We start from the raw sequence: 21,722 nt of genomic DNA on the forward strand, positions 1-21,722 counted from the left end.
ACTATAATACAGGTAATATTTTAGTTTAGAAGTTGGTAATGGAGTCATAGGCATTCCCTTTTATGTTTCTTAACTTACATATTACTTATATTCTTTGCATTCTTACCCTCTCCCATAGGTGTGCACAAAGCACACAAAATCTAAAACTTCTCAAACTCAAACAGTAATGTTACATCCAGGAAGGCACACTCACAAACTTATGATTTCAAGTTCATGTCAAGATTATCTCTAGATCCTGGCCCGGAAGCTCAATTAGTTAGAGCCGTGGTCTGCAAACTGCGGCTCACGAGCCACATGCGGCTCTTTGGCCCCTCAAGTGTGGCTCTTCCACAAAATACAACGGCCTGGGCAAGTCTATTTTAAACAAGTGGCATTAGAAAAAGTTTAAGTTTAAAAAATTTGACTCTCAAAAGAAATTTCAATTGCTGACTAATGAGTTTGCCCATCACTGAATTAGCGCATCGTCCTGATAAGCCAAGGTTGTGAGTTTGATCCCCGGTCAGGGCATATACAACCAACTTAATGCATAAATAAGTGAAAAAAACAAATCAATGTTTCTCCCTACGCACTCACTGCCTTTCCTCTCTAAAACCAATCAATCAATCAATCAATAAGTTGGGTGGTTTTTTTTTAAGGACTATCTATATGTTCTATTAACGAGTTTCACGTTGGAAATTAGAATGTAATGGCCCATTATTCACCAATGAGATAGGTCTAGAGGAGAAACATTTGCCCAGCATGACCCTAAATCCAAGACTACTGTACAAACGTGGTCCTACCAACTATAGGTAGCTCCATTCACAACTACAAACATCCACTTCTTTCCTAGAATCTACAGGGTGTTACCTTAAATTCTACTGCTAATGTGGCAAAGATAGTTTAATATCTGATGATCAGTCTTTTTTTAAAATATATTTTATTGATTTTTTACAGAGAGGAAGGGAGAGAGAGAGAGAGCTAGAAACATTGATGAGAGAGAAACATCGATCAGCTGCCTCCTGCACACCCCCCACTGGCGATGTGCCCCCCAACCAAGGTACATGCCCTTGACTGAAATCGAACCTGGGACCTTTCAGTCCGCAGGCCGACGCTCTATCCACTGAGCCAAACCGGTTTTGGCTTGATGATCAGTCTTTTACGACCACCTCCAATGTAGGGTTGAGGGCCTCACCTGTGTATCTCTGGGCTTTTCTTGTTCTTAGCTGCCTCTTGCTCAGTTCCTCTCTTTAGGTACTTAGTAAAGCGTTCATGCAATGTCATTCCTGAGGACCCAAAGTGATGTTCTGTGGGGATTCAAAGACAAACACATTATGCCATCAAAGGCAGACATAAGATTCATAATACTCAACTCTTTTATATGAACCTGCAGCTACAGAGATGTGACTAAAATTTTCAAATCTACATAACAAACATACTGAAAAGAGAAAGGAAAAAAGGATGGTTTACACAATCCAATGTTGGACACTAGAATACCACTGTAGCTCCCTTATCTTAAGACATGGATACAAAGAAAACTGGAGCTTACTATCATTTGAATCACACCACCAACTCCTGCTTAAGTTTAAATTTCAGATGGAACCTATAACTGGCACAACCGAGCTTCTATATCATCTCTCTGTCATTCCCCAACCCGCCCACCTCTATTTGCGCCCTTATGGTGGAGGAAAAAATTCACACACAGCATAAAGACAACAAGAGGCTTCTTCTTAGTGGACAAGAGAAGACAGAGGTTTGGGTAAAACCACTTTTCATACTTGCTTTTACAAGCATTTTAAGCCTTCATGTGGAAGATTTTACCTATTCTTATCAAAGAAGACAACTAACAATTCAAAATGTTCAGCTCTGTAATTAAAAAATGGAAGCTCCTTGCTGAAATGGATTTCTTACAGTCAGTCCCTTACTTCAAAGGCCCTTTAATAAGATAAAGGGCCTGATAAAGCTCCCTTATTCACCCACTCATCCTTCTGCTTGCAATAGAGGAAGCTAAGCTGTGGAAAGGGATCCTGAGCAGACTGGGGTTGGGACTTACCTTTAACGTGGTGAACAATGGTCACAATGTGCTGGGCAAACAGTTCTGAGGGGCTCCGCTGAGACTGAGCTGACTGTATGTGCTGGAAAATGGAACGGAATTCTTGTTCCTTTTTGTTGCTATGAACTAGATCCCGAGAAAGCTTGCGCTCCTGAGCCAGTAATCCACTGGGTCTGTGGGGGGGAAAAAACACAAGGGGGTTCCATTTAACAAGATATACAGAAAGTCAATGAATATGTATACAATGCCTTTGTTCAAAGCGTTTTAATTTTATCCACAAAGTTCTTTTTTAAATTCAAAGTAATCTCAATGCACAGCTATGGAAAAAGGCATCCAAAATCCATCACTTCCCTTTTTTTCACTGGTACTTTTTAATAGAAAGGGTTAAACCTCAGTGATTCTGTTTTTGGCATCACTGCTGGCTTTACCATACACAGCAAATGAGAATGTATTTAAAAGATCGACTAGCTTGGCCAGCCAGAGCTATTCAGTGAGTCAACACAATGAAGCAGGAGTGAAATGTGGCTCCTGCTGACTTCCAACAGGCTGCAGAGTTTTTACATTACCCCAAGTTAAAAATAGCCTGGCCTCACCCTAGCTGGTTTTGCTCAGTGGGTAGAGCATCGGCCTGCGAACTGAAAGATCCTAGGTTCAATTCTGGTCAAGGGCACATACCCGGGTTGTGAGCTCAATCCCCAGTGGGGGATTTGCAGGAGGCAGCTGGTCCATGATTCTCTCTCATCATGGAAGTTTCTCTTCTCTCCCACCCTTCCTTCCTCTCTGAAAAGAAAAAAGAAAAAAGAAAAAAAAAGCCTGGCCTCTTCCTCCTCCAGAATGCAGCCAGAGGTAACCTCTGAAAATGGTTGCTATTCACTTGACCCAGAAACCACTACAAAAATCATTCAAATCATGAGGTTCAAATCTTTGTGTTCACTTTAAGAACACTTGTGAAACTGCCAGGTCATCAATAGTACACATGTCCAAAAAACCACCAAGGATCTGAAGGATGTCACTTTCCAGAAGCAATGTGTCTCATCCCGTCGTTACCCTGTGGAGCTGGTAGGTGTGCCCAGGTGAAACAGTGGGGCTGGACACAGGGTCGGTGGCCCAAAGAGTGCTGAATGATTGCTGCACGTGCTAAACAACACAGAAAGCCTCTAATGCTGAGTTTAAGGGTTTAGGATGTAGAGTCACTGAGCACATCCAGGTGCTCAAGATGTGTTGTGGAACATACAGAGCTCATGGGCATATTAACCCATACATGAGCTCCCCTTGCCTCATTGAGAGGATCCTTAGGGAAAACATGCAGATTGTTTCTAAACCACAAAAGGTGGTTGCACAGAAGAAAAAGATATCCCAGAAGAAACCAAAGAAACAAGACTCATGGCCCGGGAGTAAGTTCAACATAAATATTAATAAAAATAAACAACAAAACCAGTCTTGCCATCAACACACTAAAAAAACTAACACAAATTAAAAAAATTTTTTAGAAATTCCTAAAGTACTCCTCTTACTCACAGCCCCAACTCTAAAAACTGTCACATTATTTCTTGGTGAAGGCCTATAATAATAGGCTCTAGGAGCCTATTAAAAATGGAAAAATAGATCCTGGGTGGCTGTACAGGCCCAAAGGCACCTTAAGCAAATTCATGGGGGGGGGGGGGAGGTTTTAAAACAAAACAAACAAAAACAGAATGAAGGCTGGGAAGGCGAGGAGGGGCTAGGGGCTGGATAGAGGGCCGGAAAACAGCAGAGGAGACCCAACACCAAAACCAGTCACTGAAGAAACACCCTTCACCATCCCTGTGACACACACTCCCCACTGAGAGGTGTGGACCCAAGGGTATCTATCAGCTGTGAAACTTGCGACAGTGGGAAAATACAAGAGGGGCCTGTCTTGGTTCCAGAATGTCCTCAGGAACAGAGGATAGGAGGCACCATTTAGGCCACTGATCAAGAACTAAACCTCACCTTGCAAGGTCCTCATCAAAGGAGTCCATCCGGACATTGACCTGGGCCTCTCGAGTAATAGAAAAGGAAGACTTCCCTGTGGAAAAGTCTCCTTTGGCTCCTAGTTTCTCCCGGCTCTCAGAGGTCTTCCTTGGGGGAGGTGATGAGCTTTTCTCCTGGACCGCTTTGTAAGCAGTCACTCGGAAATTCTTTTCAGGCACAAACCCCCTGTGCCCACTTTCGGTTCTCTTGACTCCTCCCCGATCCTCCTTTTTGGATCTCTCTGAGAAAGAATCTTCCTCCAGCTCCTCTGTTTTCCTTTGCTTTTCCTTCCCTGAAGGTGCATACACTTCCCATTTGCCTGACTTCTCATCCTCCTGGTTTTTGTTTGCACCGGCTATGACTTTCGACATAAATTTGGGTTCATCATCAAACTCAGATTCCTTCCTTCCTTTGGCTTTGTCCTTATCTTGGTCATCCATGTCTTCCTTGTGGAAATCAGCCATCTTCTTCTCAAAGTCATCTCGGAGCTTGTATCTTTTAGGGGACTGGCTACCCCGAAAAGGCTTCTCAGAATCAGTTTTGGGAGCAAACATATCAGATTTTATTTTCGAATCACTCAAGCCTGTGTCAGAGAAGCTCCCTTTCTCTTTCATTTTCTCTTTATCAGTATTTGTTTGTTTCTGTTCCTTATCTTTTCCATTCTCTGTCTTCTGCTCATCTAGATACCTGGTTATAAAAACAAAAGGGCGACACACAAGAGGTTTCTTAAGCAACCTGATCTAAAACAGCACCACTGGTCTTGGGTTTTTGAATCTCTAAATAAACATGTCTCGTGGATTCTAAAGGACTTTCTCCTTGGCTACTTTCTAGTAATTTAAGAGAAAAATACATAGTCCATGGAGTTGTGTCTTACAAAAGCAACCAAAAAGAAAATAACAAAGGTAATTTTTAGGATACTAAAAAACAAAAACCTACTTACCTGTATGTAGTCTAGGAAAAAAAAATAAAATAAGGTCTTATCCAACCTTCATTCAGTCACTTATAATCTGCTTTCAGCAAAATTAACATAGAATGTTCAACCTTGGATTGTTTTGCTTTTATATAACTCACATTTGGAAATACAAGTCTCAAAAGAGACTTCAAATTTGCTTCAAGTCACCTAGAAGATCTAAATATGAAATATACTGCAAACACAAATAAAAACAAAATATGTGTTAATTGAGAGCAGGGGGGGGATCATCCTACTCTTTCTTATGGAAAGGCAGAGCTCATACCCAAGTCTTCTAAAGACATTCACAGTTCTGGCAAGGAACCAAACTTACATTTTAAAGTAGACTTACTTAAGGCTGGAAAGTAGATTCTCAACATCTCATTTGTACCATTAATGGATAATATGGTAAAACAGAATCAAAGGACAGCAGGATATCAAAGAATAATGGGAGAAAAGAAAAAGGGAAAAATACCCCTTGCTCGGTAAATCCCTCTTGACAACTGGTTCCAAGCCAACGTCCTTGTTATGTCTCTGCTGTCCCAATCCATACAATCACACAAAGATTCAGGTTCCAACTCACCATGTCCCCCAGGGTATAAAGATGAAAGCATTGTCCCATCCTCTCCTAACATGCAGCCCAGTTGGCTTCTCCTGGGAATACACCCACCTTGTGATTTTAAAACAAGGCCTTCCCGGACTAAGCCTTGGATTTTCCCATTCTGCACAGTCTCCTCAACTGGAGGGTGTGAGGGTGCAGCTCTTCACCACGAGGGGCTGATGCAGATCAATCACAGATGGTGGTTCTTAGCGGGTCTAACAGCTCCAATGGCCATTCATTTTGGCAAAGATCATATTTTTTGATAGCTGACCCACAAATCTCTACTGTTCTCTGGCTTACATTGGTAGAATCCAAGGCAAATTTTTAAATGTGAAAACATCATTTCAGAGTAGTTTAAAGAAACTTTATGCTGCAATACAAATTCAGGAAGGTAGGAAAGCTAGAGTTAAGCTTAAGATGTCCTTAGGTGATGCTTTTCAATTTTGCTAATGAAAAGTTTAGGAATGGGGATTAACTTTTTACCATTAATCACAGCTCTAATTTAGATTACATTACAATCAAACTGCCAGCTGGTGAAATAAAAACATAACTAGGACAGGCAAACAAGATACTTGCCTCTTTGTATAGGCTGCTCCTCCTGAAGCAGCCTCCTCCTTCTGAGACGAGCCATATGTGGAGCCAGTGGCTGGTGGACTCTTACCCACAGGGCTCTTCTTGGATGGACTCAAGGACCCAGAGCCATGGTCAAACTGACCTTGGTGTGTCCCAGCTTGGTACCCAGAACCACTCTGCAGACCTGATCCCATTTGGGATGTGCTGGAAAGTGGAGGGCTAGGCTTTGGCACAGGGCTGGGACGGGGAGACCGCCGCCTCACTACCACAGATTGGAGGGGGCTTTTAAGAGCAGGGCTCCGCTCCCGGGGACTCAGCTCAGAAACCGATGCCCGTGATGCAGAACCAGCACTGTATGTGCTGCCATCTGCCCATGGCTTTGAGCTCTCAGATGCTTTTGTATCTTGAGAGGTGCCTCCAGAGAAACTCTGCTCCTTGGCCTCTTCTCCTTGGTTATCTCCAGCAGACTGAGATGGACGGCTATCCTTGGAAGAGGACTTTTTCTCCTTTGCAGACTTGCGCTTGGAAGATTCAACTCGGCTGTGATTGGAGGAAGAACGAGAGGATGATGAGCGCCTTGACCTGTCAGAGGAAGACTTATCGGAGTTTCTAGAATGGCTCCTGGATCTTGGTGAAGGAGACCTTCTCTTCGGGGACCGGGATCGGGACCGGCCCCGTCGAGGACTGTATGCCTGCCGATAATTCTGCCAATTTGAGCGGTAGTTTCCATAGCCTCCTCGGTTATACTGGCCCCATGGATAAAAGCCTCTGTTGCGCCCACGGAAATAATAGGGCCTTCTATAGCCTCTGTTGTGACCTCGGAAATCCCGATTCTGATAGACTCTTGGGTGATTCCTCTCTCTGTTATGAGCTGGAGAATATGATCTGGAACGAGACCTAGAACTGAAAAGGGGATGAAGGGAGAGGAAATGTTAGAATTTTGACATACACATATTTATTCTTGAAAAACCTGTCAAGAAAAAGTAATGTTTTGAAATTCCTGCTCATAGGGAGCACACTTAAATATTTAATCCCACTGCTTATGAATCATATTAAGTAAAAAATAAATAAATACATAAAAAAGACAAATAAGAATCATTTTAACAAATGAGCTGCCAAGAATGCTTATTATTGAACATTTTATTTTTATGTCTTTATTATTGAATGTATTACATATGTCCCCTTTTTTCTTTCTTTTTTTTTCTTAAAATATATTTTATTGACTTTTTACGGAGAAGAAGAGAGGGATAGAGAGTTAGAAACATCAATGAGAAAGAAGCATCGATCAGCTGCCTCTTGCATACTCCCCACCGGGGATGTGCCCGCAACGAAGGTACATGCCCTTGATGGGATTGGAACCTGGAACCCTTCAGTCCGCAGGCTGACGCTCTATCCACTGAGCCAAACCTGTTTCAGCTGTCCCCTTTTTCCTTCCATTGACCCCTCATAGTCTGCCCCTGTCCCTCACTCCAGGTATAACACATTTAAGTAAGTAAAGCTATATTTCTGCAGTGAAAGAATAGCAAAATGTCCTTAATGCAGTAAACTAAACAAAGGCTATATAGTGTACTAATTGCTTAGGGTTTTACACCACAGGGGATTTTACAAGAGCCTACATCATTGGAAGCAAGGAAGAACTACAAGCTATGACATCCAGTTAACTGTTCAGGTCCTTTGGCCCCAATACTGTTATAACACTCTACTGCCCATCCTATTCATCTCTATCTGTGCAGGGCCAATTTCTTAGATTCCACTAATGCCAGGTCTAAATTAAAGCCACTTAACTAGGGACTTAGAAAAGCTTTGAACACAAAGTTTAAAAGATTTTTACTGAAATCATATCAGCAAGACATAGAAGTATTAGTTTTTTACTGGGGACCTGGAAATGGTCTCACTATTTAGGTCAGTAACTGTGGCTGAACTACAGGAGATTAACTGTGTGCCACAAGAGGGCACTACTGACTGTAAGACACACAAGGGCACCGGAGATTAGCAGAGAAACTATAAAACCACCCTTCCTTACCATGTACATCTTTCAAGTCAACCTAAAGCCTAAGATGTGTTCTTTATTGTTTAAAAATATAGAACTCTAGCCGAGGCCGGTTTGGCTCAGTGGTGGAGCGCTGGTCTGCGAACTGGGGGGGTCCCAGGTTCGATTCCAGTCAAGGGCATGTACCTTGGTTGCAGGCACATCCCAGGTGGAGGGTGTGCAGGAGGCAGCTGGTCAATGTTTCTCTCTCATCGACGTTTCTAGCTCTCTATCTCTCTCCCTCTCTGTAAGAATCAATAAAATATATTTTTTAATATATATATCTATCTCTAACTTGGCAAAGGTACATTTCCAGAATCACAAGTATTCAATATTAACCTAGCTTTGTAAAAAATTTATGTCCATGAATACCAGGCTTATCAATGACAGGGAGCTTCATTGATCAAAAAGCTAAAAACTGTATTTGTTGGCATAAAAATCCACTGGGCTTTTTAGATAACACCTGTCTTGTTAACTAAAATACAGATCATTAACCACTACTCATAAGTAGTTAGTAGAAATATGTAAAATTGCTACAAAATGCTTTCCAAAAATATTTCTTTTTAAAAGAAATATATATTTTATTCATTTTTTACAGAGAGGAAGGGAGAGAGATAGAGAGCTAGAAACGTCGATGAGAGAGAAACATCGACCAGTTGCCTCTTGCACACCCCCTACCGGGGATGTACCCGCAACCAAGGTACATGCCCTTGCCGGAATCGAACCTGGGACCTTTCAGTACGCAGACCGACGCTCTACCACTGAGCCAAACCGGTTTAGGCCCAAAAATATTTCTTAACATAAAGAATAAAAACCCTTCAGCAGGCCTCACAGCAGGTCTGACTGCAAACCGGTTGTTTTATAAATAACTCCATTTAGCAAATGTGACAGGATTTAACAAAATGACATTTAAAAAAAGAAATTTACACTATTTTAATTAATCCAAAGACAAAGTGGGCTTGATTTTCTATTACTTACTACCTGCTGTGCTCAGGTTCTTTATCTATCCCAAGAACAAGAGCAACTGGCAAGATGCATAACACTGGTCGTTAATGGTTGCTATTTAAGTCCAATTAAAAAACAAAACAAAAAACTTACCTTCCACACTTTTCATTCGAAAATAGCACAATATTAAGAAAAGAAGAAGGAAGAGGCAGATGCAGGCTATGCAACTGAATGTGACCGGATTAAGTGGCTACACTTGAGGGAGGTGCTGTACCACCAAACTAAGGAGGGTTTAATTCATGTTGCCATCCTCAGAGGCTACTGTTGCTTCTGTCACCAATTACTAGTGAGGGCCCTGTGGCATAGTGCATCCAAAACCCGCAGTCACTGCACAGATGCAGGGACATGATTCTCTGCAGATTGCAAATGAAATTATTTACAAAAAGTCACTTTAAAGGATACAGTCTGTGAAATATAAGGAAACAAGCAATTTTCTCCATGAAACAGATAAGCCAGAACTGAATATTCATGGCAAATTTATCTGTTTCTAAAAGAGAAGTCACACTAGAATAAAGTCTAAAAATATGTTTTCTAGTGGAGAAATTCCTCCAAAACAGTAATTTTCTAGGTATAAGGTAACAATAAAGGGGCTCTAGACCTACTCCAGCACATACTGCCTGCCTATATTTTTTTCCTCATTTGCCAAGATGATGACCATGCCAATGATTTGTAGAATAAGCAGAAGAGATCTGTCCAGACAGATCCTCCCAGTTATATTTATCACAAATACCTCAGAGGTAGTTAACATTTTTCAATTTGGCTTGTGTCAGTTCTATTTTGTCTTTGAGTTTTGGTTGTATAGCCTCTTATTTTTTAACCAATTACTTAGTTTCCATTTACTAAAGTTCTAAATTAAAATATTACCTTTCAGAACCAAATAGGCTAAAACAGATTTAATCAGCCCAAATAAAGAACTCTGGGTGCTAGGTAGGAGTTACTAAGTCTTTTGCACAGTCCTAAGGCCTTGATGGTAACTTCCCAAGGTAGATAAATTTACTTAGTGGGTTTTCCCTCTTCTTTTTCGGAGGGGTTGAGAAGGTGGGATAGAATTTTATTCATATTAGACTGACATGATTGGGCAACAGACAGACACTATTTAGTCTAGGGCTGGAGGGGGTGGGGTGGAGGGGGGTATGAATGCATGCCCAAAAAACATGAGAGGGAGAAAAGCTAAGAGTTGTTACCTTCAAGGTGTAATGTTATCTTTAAAAAGAAGGGAAAAAATCTAGTATTTATTTTGTTTGAGGGAAAAACTACAGATTTATAACTTCCTGTTCTATATTGTATTGAAGTCATCAATACTTATGCACACTTACTTTTTGTTCATCCTCTGATCTAGAACTAATTTTTAGGTAGGCTTCTCACAGATTCCATTTAAGAAATTAACTTGTTCTTTGGGGGGGAGAGGTATCCCACCAACCATTTATTTAAGACTCTTTTAGAAGTACTATGAAACCATCAAAAAATAAAGCTTTTAATAGCACTTTTTCCTGAGGTTTATTTTAAATTTCATAATCAATTCATTTAAAAGAAAAGGATTATAAAGACTTATCAGAAATGACAGCAAGAGTCCCAAGTGGAAAAACTGATAAATTATCTCCTTGCCTAATGTAATTCTGAAAAAAATGTAATTGTGCAAAAATCCTCCTTTTGGTTTAAATACATCAGTATTTTCCTAATGCACATACAGAAACTTGTATCTACTGAAACTTGTATCTATTCACAAAAGAAAACTAAAACCGTTTTAAAGTCTGAAAAACCCAATTCACAACACATTAAGCGGAAAAGATGCCGGAAGTTTAGCATCCCATTTCAGGATATAACTGAAATAGGGAAATCCCACTCAAAGGTGTGAAAACTGAATGAACTAAAGAATATTGGTAATAAATTTGAAAGAATTACTTGCACATTTAGTAAGATCAGGTGATGTCTACATAGTTATTTTTAGATTAGGTTTAAGATGTATTTACTAAAAAGATACAGTTTATTAGTAATTGGCACATCAGTGTATACAAATGACTCCTGATCCGTTTTTTAAGGTCTATTTAGTGAGTTAAGGCTTCTTTTCCTTGCATGTTGATCATACTATTAATCATCTTAGCTATCTTTTCTTTCACGATGAAAATAAACTTTGTTCCAAGACTCCAAAATCAGTTCAATGAAAAATCATCAGATGTAGAGATTTAAAGTAAGCAGCTCAAATAAATATAAAATGCTCTTTCTTCCAAAGTAGATGAGAAATAGTATGTGTTCTGGCAGAGGAGAAAAGGAATTAGGCAAACAATATGGCAAGAGGAGCTGATTTAGATTTGTAGCATTTAAAGAAACCTGAAATTACTTACAGCTCAACTTCCCTTCACTCAAGCAAACCCTGCCCCCTCCCCACCCCACCACCACCATCTGACATTCACAGAAAGAATCTAACAAAAGATCTTCAAAAACCCATCTGGCCTGATACAATGATTATCTCAAAAGACAATCACACTCGTTTACCTCAGCCTTCGCTTCCTGGAACGAGAGACTGATCGACTTCGGGATCGAGACTTCGAAAATGACCGAGAACGAGATCTTGATGCAGATCTTGAGCGAGAAGAACGAGATCCAGACTTGGATTTGTTTGTTTTTGACATCTTTGAAGAAGGATCAGTCACTTTTCAATGACACCTAATGTAACAAAAGAGATTCAAATAAATGAGTGCCTTTGCAAACCTGAACTTCTCTTAGGAACAGGTTTGTTTGTTTTTTAATGCAGATGAAATAACTGGTGTGTTCGTTCTCCTTCTCTCTCTCTCTCTCTCTCTCTCTCTCTCTCTCTCTCTCTCTCTCTCTCTCTCTCTCCACTTTCCTCAAGAATTTGTGGTTTAAGCAGTAAAATCCAAACAGACCCAAGCCACAACAGCAGATGGAAAACCTGACATATATTATATTTATCTACAAGGAAAAGGTTTTAAAAGTTCAAATATTTTAATACCACAACATGTAAGTACTGTATCTTATAAAAATACAGGATATTAATCCATATACATGGGACTAAAGTAATTTATAAAGCGAAGATCCATTATTTTCTTCTAGCTAGTTAGTAGCACCTTTTTTTATGGTTGTTTTCTCTCATTAAAACACACACACACACACACACCCCAAAATTATCTTTTTCCTTTTCTTTCTCCTCTACAGGAATGAATAGAGAACTTCAAAGTTGCCCTGACTACTGGGTTTGGTCAGTAAAGTGCACTGTCAAGCTAACTCACTTATTCTCTTTATATCCTACTAGAACTTTGGGCATCTTCCAAGTAGCATAACATTGCAGTGCTAAAGCATGTGTCTACCAAAGACCAGGAAGAATAAGGGATCTGTCAAAGATCACAAAGCTAGTAAAGAGCCAAACCAGGCCAAAATGCCAGGGCTTTTTCCATCACACCTTGCCACCTCAATGCTTAGCAAAAGCTTCTAAGTGATGCTACTCCCAGCTTCTAAGGGAAAAATAATAATAAATATTTCACCCTCCCCTACTCACATATTTTGTTATTCAGATCTCAGCTCAAAAGCTATCTGCTCAGAGGTTTTGCCCTGGCCACCCAATCAAAAGTTGCCACCAGTCATTCTATAGGATCTAATCCCATATTCCTTGGTTGTTTTTTTTTCCTTCTGAGAACTCAATTCAGTATTTGAAAAATATCTTGCTTACTTTTTTGTTTTCTATCTTTACCCAACGAGAAGGTAAGCTTTCCACCAGCAGAAATCTCATCTTTCTTATATACTTCATGCCCAGAAGTGTTAAAATAAAAAACAAAGGGGAGACCAGCTTTGAAATTTCTCTAAGCAGACAAAACCAGTTCAGTCAAACAAATAAAGCTTAATATAGCTTATTTTGCAAGTCTATCTTGACAGGTGCATTTCTTGCTTATGCCTCTGGAAAATCACAAACAAAAACCAAACTGTTTCCCAAGGTTAATAGGAAGTATCACTGAACATTCTATTATTATAGTCAAACACTGCGAATCATAGTCACTGCTTTCTCACTATATAATAAGCTGTTTTATAATAACATAGACCTGAGCCTCCCTCCATGTTTCGGTTTGAGTTCTCCCAGCTTACGAACTGTGTTTTTGGTGTGTGTTCAATAAACTTTTACTAATAACTGCTTTGGTAATTCACTGGTTTTATTTCTGCTATTTATGAACTTCTAGAGGCCCAATGCACAAAATTCATGCAAGCATAGGCCCTTACAGCCCTGGCTTTGTCCGGAAGGTCGTTCTGCCATTCGGTCTAATTAGCGTATTAGCTCTTTATTATATTTGTTAACAAATTAGAGGATATTTTCCCCATTGATTTTATTGTTGTTTTTTTTAATTTATTTTATTGATTTTTCACAGAGAGGAAGAGAGGGGGATAGAGAGTTAGAAACATCGATGAGATGTTTGCTGCCTCTTGCACACCCCCTACTGGGGATGTGCCCGCAACCAAAGTACATGCCCTTGCCCGGAATCGAACCCGGGACCTTTCAGTCCGCAGGCCGACGCTCTATCCACTAAGCCAAACCGGTCCCGGCTGATTTTATTACTTATTTATGTATTTATTTATTATATTGTTATTGATTTCAGAGAGGAAGAAAGAGGGAGAGATAGAAACATCAATGATGAAAGTCATGGATAAGCTGTCTCCTGCACGCCCTCACTGGGGATCAAGCCTGTAATCCAGGCATGTGCCCTTCACCAGAATTGAACCCAGGACTCTTCAGTCAACAGGCTGATGCTCTATCCACTAAACCAAACCAGCTAGGGCCCATTGATTTTTAGAGAGTAGAAGGGAAGGAGAGAAGAGGAGGGAGGGAGAGTGAGAGAGAAAAACATCAGTGTGAGAGACACACATTGTCTAGTTGCATCCCTGCAAACCACGTGCCCTTGACAGGGAATTGAACCTGAGAATATTTTGGTTCATGGGCCGGCACTCTAACCATTGAGCAATACCAGCCAAGGCACAAAGAGGGCATTATGATGTCCCATTTTACAGATTTAAATCCAGCCAACCAGGCTTCAAACCAGTACTGGTTTTTTGTTTTTGTTTTAAAGCCAGTGTTTTCATCCACTATTATTCCATCTCTGTAGAGCAATGTCTGGCACACAAAAGTCATTCATAGATCTAAGTCTTTTCTCTGCTCTTACCAAGTTTAGGATCTGGTAAAGGGGCAAGAGTTAGGCAAACTGAAAGATCATATTTGGTTCTAATTACTACATTCATAATTTTAGTAACTTCTGGAAAGGCAAAAGTCCAGGAAGCTACTATAACTCCAGTTCATAGGAAATAATCATAATCTCACAGTCATAATTTAGAGGTCTGACAAAGTGCCAGAAAGCCAGAGACAAAGGGTGATGAGTAAGAGATTGCATAAAGAGGACACCAAAGACCTACAGTCTAGATCCTGCCAAAGGATCAAACTGTTATGTACTCTACCAAGGTCAAAGATACTTCAATTTGGAACTGACTTTTGGCAACAGTATCGTTATACAAAGCCAGGGTAGAGGAATAAGTTACTTGGGGATAGGAAGTAGAGATGCACACGAACAATTTATAGAAACTGAATATTGAAAATACATTTTGTTTTGCTAGTTGGCCTTCAGCATATTTTGGGATTTTCTCTCTGGGTTCACTCTTACTGAATGGCTTTCTTCTGTTACAAGTTTAGGGATAGTCTTGCCTAGCAACATCTCTGCCCAACCTTCAATTTTAGCTTGGGCCAGAAATAAAAATCCTTTTAGATCATTTACACAACAGGTGGACAATATCAGACTTTAGAAGAAAAAGAACAGGCAACAGTTAGTTAAAAAGAAAACACTCATTACAACCACCAGAAATTAGAAAATTAAGCAGCTCATTCTCATTCAGAGAAAAAGTTGCCAATTAAAAACATACAGAGCCAAAGTTAACACATCTACATATATTAAACTTACTAGAATTGACAAATATACTGAAGAGTGGCAATACTGTGATACCATCCCCAATCCTACTCCTGGAACTTCTTTCATGTGAATTGAAACTAACAGTAAAAACATCACTATACCTTGAGTATTCGTGGAATAACTTTGGATGAAACAACTCTCAATTCTATTTTGAAGACCTACAAACTTCATATACATACAGCTTTTTCTATTTCTAACATTTCTTCATTGTTGGTGCTCTAAAAATATAATGGGAAGTGAGGTAAACAAATACTACCTTGGAAATCAATTTAGTACCTCTTATATGTTACAAGTACGTGTTATTTAGTTTCCGTTCGAACTATCATTTCCCCTAAAAGTTTTTGCTTCTTCAACAATGATGTTTGCTTCTTCCTGGCTGACCATGCTGTTTCATTTAGAATATTATGAAAAAGTGCAGTCCCTACAGAACTATGGCATATGACAGCTCATGGCTATATGTGCTTGGGGTAAAAACATGTCTCCTCAAACACTATTTTGGACAAAAAGATTCTCACACTTAAAATAAGATAGCTATGTTCCTACATCAGGATTATGAAAGAATCCACCAAGTAACCAATACTATCTATTTGATAGGAATGATCTATAATTAATATCCATTGATAATAATATCAATACTTACTATTTATTATGTTAGGATGCAGAAATATAATAAGAACTAGTTCCTGAACTCACCATTAAGGGCCTGTTATTATCCAAATATCCTCAACTTTCCAACATTCTTCAGATGTAATGGTTTCATCTCTCACATTATTACCCTCTTCTCCATGGAATCAATTTGTTTGTTCTCTTTCATTAGGATACACTTAATGTGATTCTCAAAATGTGACCTAATATAGAACTACTAGAGGCCCAATGCATGAAAATTCATGTAGGAGTGTGTGTAGGGGGTGTCCCTCAGCCTGGCCTGCCCCCACTCACAGTCTGGGAGCCCTCAGGGGTGGAAGGTGACCCCAGCGATCAGAGGAAGGCAACACCCCCATCACACCTCTGCTGCCGCCACTGCCAACAGAGCAAAGCCTCAGCTGGCGGCCCTGGGCAGCTGGGGGGCTGAGGGCAGGTCCGGCTGCACAGTACACCTCCCCTCCCCCCACTCCCCTCCACATTCATGATTGGCTGCCTCATGAATGCATGCCACAGAGGATTGGGGCTGAAAGGACTGGGGGACTCTCGTGGGGCTGAGGGAACTGTGAACCACCATCTTGTGGCTATGGGTGCTGCCATCTTTGTGACAGAGTGATGGTCAATTTGCATATGTCCTCTTAAATACCGTAAACTTTAGATTTTTCTTTCTGGCAGCCACACTACATGTTGACTCAAAGTGAGCTCTAAGTCACTAAACCCTGAAGTCCTTTTTCATAAACCCTTCTTCAGCTGCAAGATGTCCTTCTCCTCCATCTTATATTTATACAACTGTTGTTTTATCCCTCACCTTTTTTATTTAAAACCCAAGTGTAGCATATTGAAATCATTTCAGATTCAATTTAGTCACTTGGAGCAAGGGCTCGTTTTCAAACTATTCTGCAGAGCCACCTGAGAGGAGTTTCCCAACCCATCACCTTTCAAAGACCAGCCCTCTCCACCTAAACCACTTGTCTAATTACTAAGCACATCAAGGGTCCTTGAAAGAACATAGCTCTTGGGAGAACAGATGCATTTTACTTACAACAAAACACAACAGAGGTACTACGATATATAATTACTTGGCTTTAATATCACTAAAAACACAGATATTATTTTTCAACAAGTAAAAGGAATATTGGCAGAGAAAGTCAAAGAAGTTTCTCTAAATCAAAACCCTCAAATATAAGAATTAAATTACTCCTCTCCCCTCTCACTCCAGATTAAGTTTCTTCTTAGTGTCCCTAGTGTTATGCCAGCATTGTGCTTGGCACATGGTAGATGTCTGCTGAATTCACCAGAACAAACATTTTAGGAGTATTTACTACAGTTTGCCCCATGTTTGGAACCCTGTGGGTTATACTGGTAGGACACTGGGTTCCTAAAACTAAGTTAATGCCAAATAAAACCTCTGAATTGACCACCCAGGAGTTCCAACTGTAGCAGCCTAACTGGCTAGGTTATAGAAACTACACAAGTATCCTTCAATACCTAAATATTAGGCTCATATTCTAAAAGTTCTCAGAAAATACCTAACTGCAATTTAAAAAAAAAAAGTTTTTATTGACTCTAGAGTAAGGAAGGGAGGATAGAAACATAAACATCAAGGAGAGAAAAACATTGATTGGCTGCCTCATGAATGCATGCCACAGAGGATTGAGCCCACACCCAGGCATGTACCCTGACCAGGAATCAAACCAGTGACCTTTTGGTTCCTGAGTCGATGTTTAACCACTGACCACACCCAGCTGGGCTACCTATTTATTTTTATAGAAAGACTACCAGGGGTCCTCAAACTTTTTAAAGTGGGGGCCAGATCACGGTCCCTCAGAGAGCTGGAGGGCCGGACTATATGAACTACTAATTCCTACTGTAACACCTCGGCTGCGCTCACTGCCCAAAAAACCTGGCGGGCCGGATGAGACTCCTCTGCGGGCCACATGTGGCCCGCGGGCCGTAGTTTGAAGACCCCTGGACTAGACCTTGGGTGGGGCCTGGATGAGGCTGGTTGACCTATTTGGAAATGTCTTGTGTGTGAAATGTATCATTGGGCATGTGGAGGTATTATTGATATGAGAAAATGCTAAGTAACTGATCTACTATCTGAAAAGGGATTTACTATCGGGGAAAGGGAGGGAGGAAGAGACTGAACATAAACTGCACCTCTGGATGAGGACAATGGGGATGGGGAGGGGGGAAACCTGGTGGAAGGGGGAAGAAATGAGGAACCTTTGTAATAATATGAACAATAAAGATTGATTAAAAAAAAAAAAAAAAAAAAAAAAAGACTAGAGGCCCGATGTATGAAATTCATGCAAAAGTAGGCCCTTCTTCCTCCCGGCTGCTGGCACTGGCTTCCCTCTGGCACTTGGGACCTGGACTTCCTTCACAGTCCCGGCATCACCTGGAAAGTCGTCTGGGTGACTTTGAATTTTCATTGGAAATTGATTCCCTGACACTTGGTCAATAATAATTCTAACATTAAGATGTGACAGACAAGGAGCTACATATCATCAGCATTATATCATTTATATACACAAACTTCATTAAGTACTATGTTCTGTACCTGTTCTACAAAAGAGGAAATGGGATTGAGAGTTGTTAACTTGCCTCAAAGTTCTACAGCTGGTTAAGTTCAGAATTCATACATAGACATTATGGCAGAGAAGCCATTACCTTATGGGCTACCCCTATGGTATACCCCACCCATCAGTCTCTTGTGAATTTTATCAGTTAAAAATAAAAATCAGCCCTAACCAGTTTGGCTCAATGGGTAGAGTGTCGGTCTGCGGACTCAAGGGACCCAGGTTCGATTCTGGTCAAGGGCATGTACCTTGGTTGCGGGCACATCCCCAGTAGGGGGTGTGCAGGAGGCAGCTGATTGATGTTTCTAACTTTCTATCCCTCTCCCTTCCTCTCTGTAAAAAAATCAATAAAATATATTTTTTTTTAAATAAAAATAAATAAAAATCAATCTCAGAAGCATAACTATCTTGAACCAGGAGAGTTCAGATGCTAACTAAAGCAGCCAATATCTCTCTTCCCTAACCCCTAACTTGTAACTCATAACATGCGCAAAAATTGAAAACAGGCTCTGCCTGAAATGTTTGAGAACTTTAAGTGCAAAACACATCCCTTGCCAAAGATAGAAGGGATGTTTCTGCTAGAGAAGAAATTTTAGAGCCTAAACTAAGTATGCTACAGCCAATTGTAGAGAACAAAGAGCATTGTGTAACAAGAGACTAATAACAAGAAACATGAACATAACCACAAGGGTAATAAAATGGTTCTTGCTTGCCTATGATACCAGGCTTTTCAGTGCTGCATTGCTCTCAAGATAAATCAGAAAAGAGCAGAAAAATAGTGTGAAAAATTAAAATAGTAAACCTGGTTTCCATGCACACCATCCTCCCCCAGTGCTAGGCAACCATGTCTTTACGTATTTGCCTATGCCTGATACCTCGGGGGTTTTGTGACTGGCCTCTTTCACTTAGCATGTTCTCAAGATTCATCCATGTTGTAGCATGTTATCAGAACATTCCTTTTTCATACCACAATATAACCCACTTTATTCATTTATCAGCTGATGGGCATTGGGATTGTTGCCATTTTTTTTTGCTATTATGCATAATGCTGCTATAAACATTCATGTACATGTTTTTGTGCAGAGATGTTTTTCCCTCTTGGGTACATACCTGGGTGTGGTACTGCTCACTCATATGGTAACTCTACGCCTAACTTTGTGAGGAACTGCCAGACTATTATTCCCATGCAGCTATACAAGGTTCCTAATTCTCTACATCCCCCAACACTTGTCAGCTTTTTTTTTTTTTTTTAAATCAGAAAGTGTGGGTTCTCCAACTTCCTCCTTTTTCAAGACAGTTTTGGCTATCTTAGTTCCCTTAGAAATCTTGTAGTGAAGACACAAATGACTAAAATAAAGAAAAATTAGGTGCACAAATTAACCAAGAAAGAAATTCACTATTCATAAAGGATTATAGACAAAGCAGTGGGCCCAATTTGTGCTCTGTAAGCATCTAGGTAGCTGGGGAGGAGGGGCAAGGGAGGAGAGCTCAGGTGAAATATTAAACATGTTTATTGTTTCATGCCTTTCTCAGATTACCCTCTCCTGTGTAAAAGGAAAACAGAATCAACAACTATATATCTCTAGCACTAAAAAAATTATGCGGCTTAGTACTAAAATACTCAAACTTTAAAAACTGAATTAGCCCTAGCCAGGTAGTTCAGTTTGCTAGTGTCATCCCGATATGCCAAGGTAGCAGGTTTGATCCCTAGTAAGGGCACATACAAATATCAACAAATGAATGCATAAATAAGTGGGACAACAAATCAATGTTTCTCTCTTCCTCTCTAAAATAAAATTTTAAACAACAAATAATTAGATATTGAATTATATGGAATTTGGTAGAACTTGATTTAAATATGTAACATAGGGATATATATGAATGATTCAGTTTTGTTCCTTTTAAAAAATATATGCATATAAGTTACCTTAGGAAATAGACACTTCCCTAGAGATATTGGAGAGAAGGGTCTGGAGTGCACATAGATTTATTTATTTTTTTTGTAAGTTTTTTTTTTTTAAGTTCACATACTTGCTATTGGATTTGAATTGATGACTTCGCGTTTCTATTTTTTTAAAACAGATTTCTGTTGATTTCAGAGAGGGACAGTGAAAGAGACAAACATTAATAATGAGAGCAAATAATGATTGTCTTGGAGTGCACATAGATTTAAACTGCTGACTCTGCTATGCAGTTCATTTTATTTCTCCAATGATGTGAGTTTAATTGCATAGATCCTGAGCAAAGCAGACCTCCATTGAGCAAATTCTCAGAGGATACAAGTTACTTGCACTGGGGATATTGTGATGAATGTCTTCCAACTGAATGGCCCCTCAGGTTGCTGTTGATTATCTTGTGGGCCTATTTCTTTCCTAGCATCTAGGAAAATCTGAAAGTATCTTCCCTGCCTCCCCAAACTAGAAAGCAAGTTTCTAAGAACAGAGGTACTGTCTCACTCAGAGAACAAGCATAGTAACAAGTGCTCAAGTATCTACTAATTGAATCAAAAAACAAAAGCAGCTTGAAAGACAAACCTTAAGTGGTTAAAACCCAGTATTATATTTAACCTTAAGTGGTTAAAACCCAGTATTATATTAACTTATTTCCTATGTAATGGTCTTCCTAATCTTTATTTTTAAACTAGAGGCCCGATGCAAGAAATTCATGCACGGGCTGAGGGGGGATGTCCCTCAGCCCAGCCTGCACCCTCTCCAATCTGGGACATCCCTCTCATAATGCAGGACTGCGGACTCCCAACTGCTCGCCTTCCTGCCTTCCTGAGTGCCCCTAACCACTTCTGCCTGCCAGCCTGCTCACCCCCTAACCAGTCCCATGCCAGCCTGATTGATGTCTAACTGCTCCCTTGCCAGCCTGTGTGCAACCCTAACTGCCCTCCCCTGCAGGGTTGATCACCTCCAACTGCCCTCCCTTGCAGACCTGGTCTCTGCCAACTGCCCTCCCCTGCTGGCCATCTTGTGTCCACATAGGGGCAGGATCTTTGACCACACAGAGATTCTCTCTCATCACTGATGTTTCTATCTCTCTCCCTTTCTCTCTGAAATCAATAAAAATATATTTTAAAAAATAATAATAAATTAATTAATAAAAGTGGCCGCCAGGTGGCTCCTGACAACTGGAGCAATGTCAGCAGGATGGATCCAGATCCAGATCCCGGGCCAGCAAGGGCATCCTAGCAGCCCCCCACATCCCTTTCAGGACCCAACCCATGCATAAATTCACACACCAAGCCTCTAGTTATTAATAACGAACTACAACATTTGTTAATGACTGATTACTATAGTCATGTTGCGTTCATTTCCCTTGAGCACAGGCATACCATGTCTCTCCACTAATATCACCAGT

The 21,722-nt window shown here is 40.3% G+C and overlaps 1 protein-coding gene across 1 annotated transcript in view; it reads right to left on the reverse strand.

Annotated features, from left to right (window-relative positions):
- Positions 1-21,722, reverse strand: part of THRAP3 (thyroid hormone receptor associated protein 3) — a 41,251-nt gene that overhangs the window by 8,183 nt on the left and 11,346 nt on the right. Inside the window, exons 3-7 of the mRNA XM_084871936.1 lie at positions 11,672-11,842; positions 6,148-7,047; positions 4,001-4,708; positions 2,030-2,202; positions 1,172-1,283 (exon numbers count right to left, since the gene is read on the reverse strand). Of these exons, the coding sequence (XP_084728062.1) occupies positions 1,172-1,283; positions 2,030-2,202; positions 4,001-4,708; positions 6,148-7,047; positions 11,672-11,808 (2,030 nt within the window). The 5' untranslated portion in view covers positions 11,809-11,842. The remainder of the gene's footprint in view (positions 1-1,171; positions 1,284-2,029; positions 2,203-4,000; positions 4,709-6,147; positions 7,048-11,671; positions 11,843-21,722) is intronic.

Source organism: Pipistrellus hanaki (assembly GCF_964339955.1).
Source record: "Pipistrellus hanaki genome assembly, chromosome: 2".
NCBI classification, from domain to species: domain Eukaryota; kingdom Metazoa; phylum Chordata; class Mammalia; order Chiroptera; family Vespertilionidae; genus Pipistrellus; species Pipistrellus hanaki.